Source organism: Protopterus annectens, chromosome 2.part0 (assembly GCF_019279795.1).
Source record: "Protopterus annectens isolate FY-2018-M chromosome 2.part0, PAN1.0, whole genome shotgun sequence".
NCBI classification, from domain to species: Eukaryota; Metazoa; Chordata; order Ceratodontiformes; family Protopteridae; genus Protopterus; species Protopterus annectens.
Genome location: NC_056728.1, coordinates 871,452,965 through 871,459,923, shown reverse-complemented (window position 1 = coordinate 871,459,923; position 6,959 = coordinate 871,452,965). Strand labels below are relative to the sequence as shown.

General features: G+C 35.8%; 1 protein-coding gene across 1 annotated transcript in view; it reads left to right on the top strand.

Annotated features, from left to right (window-relative positions):
* PLIN2 (perilipin 2) overlaps positions 1 to 6,499 on the top strand; it is a 26,281-nt gene extending 19,782 nt beyond the window's left edge. Inside the window, exon 9 of the mRNA XM_044061136.1 lies at positions 6,136 to 6,499. Within this exon, the coding sequence (XP_043917071.1) occupies positions 6,136 to 6,261 (126 nt within the window). The 3' untranslated portion in view covers positions 6,262 to 6,499. The remainder of the gene's footprint in view (positions 1 to 6,135) is intronic.
* Positions 6,500 to 6,959: the final 460 nt, after the last annotated feature.

Sequence of the window (6,959 nt, the reverse complement as noted above, 5' to 3'; positions counted from 1 at the left end):
TATAATTGGCACATCAGGGAGCCAACAGAGCAGCTGGTGCTCCTTCTGTGCTTGCCTGTATTAAAACATTTTTTTTTTACCTTCATTCAGGTGCCCAATACCATCATTTTTAATAGATTGTTAGAATTTCATGCTGCCAACTTGGCATATAATTCTAAGTTAACATAAACCAGATTGGAACAATAAATTTTGCCAGATGAAAGAAGGCGGTACTGCCTGTGTGACCAAATCAGAAGGCAGGCAGTTAATTCAAGAAGTATGTATAAAAAGAGAAACTGCTTCAGGTAAAACCCAGGTGCACAAAACCAAAACTATATAAAACCAAAAATACACCGAGGTACCACACAATAGCGTCTTTAATTACACAAAAAATAAGAACAGTGGTGAGCGCTTTCCCAAAACTAATTGCTTCATCAGACAAGAAAATAAAACACTCCATTGCTTATATACAGATGGAACCATTGACTCAATCATTGATGTCATAGGTCAATTAAGGCACTAAAGCTATATAAAACTTATAAATGTAGAAAAGGCTGCATATAGAGAAAACTGCATATAAAAGACACATATAAAATACTGCATGCAAATGCATATAAAAACTGCATACAAAAACTATATACAAAACTGTTGGTAAAAGACCTAAGTAATGTACATGGATATAAACTCCATAAATACTGTAGCTATGAAAAAATAAAAGGATAAAAATCTAGATCTAGTCATAAAATCTATCTACAATATGTATGTATAACTAATATTAGAGAATGTTATGTTTGAAGAGAAATTTTTCCTGCAACAGGTTGGCGTGGCTAAGGGCACTCCTTGTGCAAATAGCTACGCCAACCTTGCGCTAGTCTGCTGAGAAGAAACACATATACTTCCGGTTTGAATCCTTTCTTACATCAAGTGTTATGGTATGTACGTTTTGTGGATGATGTTTTTATTTTATGGAATGGCAATGGTTTAGATTTTGCATCCTTTGTTGATTATCTGCATACCACCACTGACTTTTTAAAATTCACATACCGGCTATCTTCAGCTGAGATTGATTTTCTTGATGTACATCTAGTTAAAGCTGAATTTAACTGCTTCAAGAGTAGAAACTTCCACAAACCAACCAGAAAAAACACATACCTACACAAAACTAGTATGCATCCCAAGCATATCCCAGGGCAAGTTTATAGGACATTAAGATTACATGATGATGAGGATGCGTTACTAGCATTAAATATAACTTAAAATTTGAGTTTATAGCTAGAGGATACCAACCTGATGAAACTGATAAAACTATATCTGATGCATGGCATATGAGATCAACTAAATGTAGACCTTATTTTATCAACAACAAGGTAGTTCCATGTAATAATCCATCTAACATAAACTCTAGGCTACATAATGAATTTAGAGTAGTGTTACAGTTTGCGAGTGACATCAACCAATATGTTGATGTAATTAAGAAACATTGGCACGTATTACAAGAGGTACCACAGTTGCAGGTTATTACCTGTAAAGATCCACTATTCAGTTTCAAGAACAATATGTTACTCAAGAAACAGTTATGTAACAAGGATGTGCCTAAGAAAGCCATCCCTTCTTCACGTCAGGGCACTTTGCCTTGCAGGTCATGCAGTGCCTGCCCCTATATTTACAGTATAAATACCTATGTCCACCCCACCAAGCATTTTCAGTTACAGCTTAATACTTATGCTGATTGCAAGAGCACTGATGTTGTCTATTATTGTTTTTGTCAGAAATTTCCGGTGTTTTATGTGGGTAAAACGAATAGATTTCTTAAAGACAGAATTCTAGAACATCTTTGTGATGTCAAAAACAAGAAACCCACTAATGCACTCGCCCAGCATATTATTAATACAGATAATTCACATTCTTTTAAGTTTTTTTTTTGTGCTACAGCGCATATACAAAAACATCAGAGGAGGGTATATAGAAAATTTTACTGAAAGCTGTGAACAGAGATGGATCATTAAATTGAATGCAGATAAATATCCAGGCCTTAATGGCTCTACTTCCTTGGTTCCTTTCTTGAAAGCAAGATGCCTCAAAACAGGTTTAATTTTAGGCACCTCATACACCCATTACACTTACATTTATATTTATTCATATTTTAGAGACATAGACTACTTTTAGTTATACATACATATTGTAGATAGATTTTATGACTAGATCTAGATTTTTATCCTTTTATTTTTTCATAGCTACAGTATTTATGGAGTTTATATCTATGCGCATTACTTAGGTCTTTTACCAACAGTTTTGCATATAGTTTTTGTATGCAGTTTTTATATGCATTTACATGCAGTATTTTATATGTGTCTTTTATATGCAGTTTTCTTTACATGTAGCCTTTTCTACATTTATAAGTTTTATATAGCTTTAATGCCTTAATTGACCAATGACATCAGTGATTGAGTCAATGGTTCCATCTGTATATAAGCAATGGAGTGTGTTATTTTCTTGTCTGATGAAGCAATTAGTTTTGCGAAAGCGCTCACCACTGTTATTATTTTTTGTGTAATTAAAGACGCTATTGTGTGGTACTTCGGTGTAATTTTGGTTTTATATAATTCAAGAAGTACCTCAGGCACAAGGTAATCTGATTTTAGTGTATAGAAAGAAAGTAAGGGGCAAGCAGAAATGTTTAAAGTGAAAGTAAAGCAAGTAATATTTTAAGTCTGACTTGCTCGATCTGGCACCCCCTTTCTTACAAGCTGGTGCCCATCGCATCTGCTGTGTTTGTCCTTTGCTTCCTATAACACTGTTCTTTCATTTATGACTTAATTTTTCAAATTAAATGCCTTTGTTTGTAGAATGCAACTAAAGTGTGTGTAGCTGACCATTCTTGAGTAGTGTTGCGATAAAGATGGTATAGATTTTAAACTGTAGAAAACATGGCAGTAACTGCTGTCAGGTGTTGAGTCATAGGATAGCAACAAACAAAACAAAGGATTGAGGCTGGAGAGTGAATAACAGAAGACAAGTCCTACCCTCATGGCAAAAGGGTGGTACCAATGAGGAGAGGACCTGTAAGATAAAAACTTGCAAAAATTTCGTCAGGCCACATTACAACTAGAGAAAGAAATTACCAAATGCAGAAAGTAAATTAATTTTTACTAGGAAATGTTGAAATAGAAGCAAGCTTAGAGAATGCGGATTTATCCCTTTTAATTTCTCAATGTTTAGGGTTTCTAATACAGTGACAGGAATGGACCCCAGTCCTAAGACAGAACAATTAAAGTTCATGAAATTAATTTCTTCAGTCTGTAATTTTTGCCAAGAGTGCTGCAGTGTTCCCAGCATCACATGCTTCTATAGCAGACAAATTACCTTTATCACCAACATATGAAAGCATGACTGAAAATTCATTATTTGCCGTGTTGCTTTTACTACTTAGACTTTTTGGGCGTCTTTATTCCAGATTGCTGTAGATTTTGCTTGCATATTTGGAATTTTATGACTATCTTGGTATGAAGGACACAATTGTTTGATGTAGCGGTTTCACTGATACTACATTTTGTCCCTTTTTCTTTCTACAATATTCATTTTCTTGATTATAATTTCTGCTGTAGAGTGTGTGTGATAATGGTAGAGACCTGACAGAGGCATTTTTAAAGGTAAACAAGGATGTTCAGTTTCTTTCATGTGTTGCATCAGCTGTGAAAAGTTCTCACCAAAGCTAACAAAATGAGTGAAAGAACGTAGCCCTTTTAAAAATGATGTTTTGGGAGTTTCAGACCTTGGATTGTTTTGTTGAGTCATCCCAGCTCCTATGCTAGACTTGCAAAGCTCAATTCATTAATAAAATTAGTGTCAGTCTTTATCGGGTGTGTTCGCGTTCAGACTATAAAACACTTAATATTTTTTATGATTATAGTTTTCATATCTCAAAATTTTAATATGGTAGTTATATCCCAGCCTAGCTTAAAAGTTGTGTTGGCTTTGCATCATTTCTTAGTTGCCTGTTGAAATTTCCTACATTCATTGTACTCGCTGTGGTGTATGACTCCATAGCTTCAAGTCTGTTATATTGTTGGTCATTCATTTCAGCACTTTGAACATGGGGTCCCTTCTTAAACTAAGAAAGTTTGATTCATTCTCTAAAAGGGAGGGAGGGGTATCCTTTAGGAGTAGCTAGGATGTTTGTTTGAAACCCCTTTTTTTCCCATTTGCATTAATTGTAGTGTTTGTTGGAACTTTTTGTTTTTTATGCAACATTAAGTGGCTTCTTTCAATTGCAAGTGCTGATACTGCAACGTCCCAACATTTAGAAAATTAAATTGTGATTCTAAGTGAATTATGAACCTGTCTTACAGTTGAGTCATCTTTGCAAGGGAGGGTTTTCAACCTTACACCACTACTCCATAAGCTCTGGGATCACTGTATCTTAGAATAGGGAATACTCTTACAGTAGCACAGTGTCAGGATTTGTGTGTGTATATATATATATATATATATATATATATATATATATATAGTTGGTCTTATTCACACACACACAATTACAACTGTACAAAAAGTGCAAATTTATACATCAACAGCTGTCTACATTAAACATGGTTAAAGTGTTTGTAGCCTCAGTAATTCTCAATGGAGAAATTCACAGGTGCACACAATGCAGCTGAATGTCAGTCTGCATAAATACAGACCTGTGAAGGTAGAATGCAAAGTGAACAGTACAGGTGACAGTCAAGGAAAGGCTATTTTCTGTAAGACAAACATCCATAAAGCTTCTACAAACCGCACACAGACTGGTAAGTCACAACCAGATCTATGAGAACAATGTTCAGTTATGTGAAGTTTCTGGCTGACAATTCTTGGCACGCTGTCCCCTTAGACAAACTCACAGTAACATGCCAAGCAACTGTCTGCTCATGGTATCTTGATAGTTAGCTATGCAGTGCATTTCTGCAACATGTCTGACTCCAGATCGAAGTTGGCTGCTTTCAGAGGGCCATGTTCGACTGCTGTGTTAATGCGGGTCTTGGAGATTGCAGTCAATTTCTGCAGAGATGTATAGCCCCAAGTCTCTGATTACACGTCTGAAGTTTAATTTGTATTTTCATGAATGATCTAAAACGGGCAGACTTGTTTTTGCCTGCATTTTAAATTCACCTATAACTGCTTTTACTTTTCAGATCTTCCCCCACAGTAAATCGCATGTGAGAGGAAATAATGGGGCAGTCTGAAAATGTTAAAAGGGGAGGGAGGGTTAATCCAGTCCCCTCACTTCTCACCTCTTTTTTAAAATCATGCTTAAGCTGAATTGCAGAGTTTGGGGAGCAGTGTACTTGTCTCATGCTTGTAATTGTTATATCAGCAGTCCTTTTTTAAAGAACTTGACAAAACTTGCATTTAATACAGTTCATCTGTATTATGTAGCTTTCTTCCCATCTTCTGCATGTGTACTCAGTATGTTTCACTGTTGAGACAATGAAATAATCCAGTTATTCACTGTTCCTTTTCCACTTAAACCACAGGCCTTGAATGAATCTAGAAACCAGAGTAAGGATGTGATTATGCTACATCTCCGCTACTAATCCCTAATCTCATTAGTCACAGTTACAGTCACTAATGATGCAGAAGTACTGCATAAAAGGGGTTGCACTATTTTTAACAGACAGGATGTACTGTATTTGAAAGGTTTTTAAAATGCATTGTTTAAGCTTTTATTGATTGCAACTGATGAGCTTTGAGACCAACTACTTACTGGTACTTGTGCTACTGTTTATCAGTGCTTTCATAACCACACAGATGAGTGCACAATGAGTTTAGACATGCTGTGAGGAAATATGGCTCATATAATGCAAGTGGGCAACATTGTATTATGTAAATAAGCTGTTGAGACATGGCAGGAGAATGTTGTAGAATCCATGGTTTGCCTTGAAAATGCATCAGAATGGTTTGTAAATCTTGTTAAAAGCATATTTTAAAATACAAGCACTGCGAAATTAAAATGAAGAGAAGTGTTATTCAACTTGAGTTATAATAGAGCACTAGTTGGACTTTGCAACATGATTTGCCCAAGATAAAGGTAGTAAGTTAACTTTTGTAGTACATACACAAAGATATATATACTGAATGTTTCATTAGAAAGTTAATTTTGGCATTCCTCATTTGCAGGTTCCTGATTTCACCATCACTGACCTTTGTTCTGAATCGGATGAGGTGCTTGACATAATTGAACTTGAAGACAATCAAGATTATTCCCAGTCAAATGGACCCATGGTTGTCGGGCATATTGAATAAACAGTTTGTGTGCAAGAATTTGTCGAACTTTATGAAGAAAATCAGCACTTTGCCATACTAAATTCTGTGTGTGAGGCTTTCAAAGTAATATATTTAAGTTTTGTAATGGAAATTTTTAATATTTTTGTTACTGTGAATTCTGGAAAATTGCTTTGTTTCATGTAAAATTTTCACATATGCTGTTGTAGCAGTAATGTTTTTAGTTAAGTTTTCTAATAAAGTTGCTGTGAAATTATCATTTTGAGGTGATACGGTGTATTACATGATGCAGGGGATCTCTGCCACCAGGAAATTGTATGTGTATCATCCTCCTCATCTTTTAACTTGTTTTGGTTAATAACTCTCAATTTGAGAGCAGTTCTAACTTGGATGCTTTGCAAGCCATAGTTAGCAAAGTCCCTGAATAGAGTGTAGGTTTAATGGCTGACAGAAAAGTATAGCTTCGCCCTCAGTACTGTAGCCAGTCTCTAAACCATTACCATCTCACTCACCATCCAGCCCAGTACCTTATTCTTGGGCAACTTAGTTACCCCACTATTAACTGGGAATCCTATACGACACCAAAAGTGCAGGCACAGATTCCTGTATTTTGTAATCTCCTTGGACTGATTTGTCAGTACACCAAACAGGGGTGCAACCATACTGGATCTGGTCCTCACTAATATGAGAGAGTGCTGCACATCCCCTACTTTCCTGCT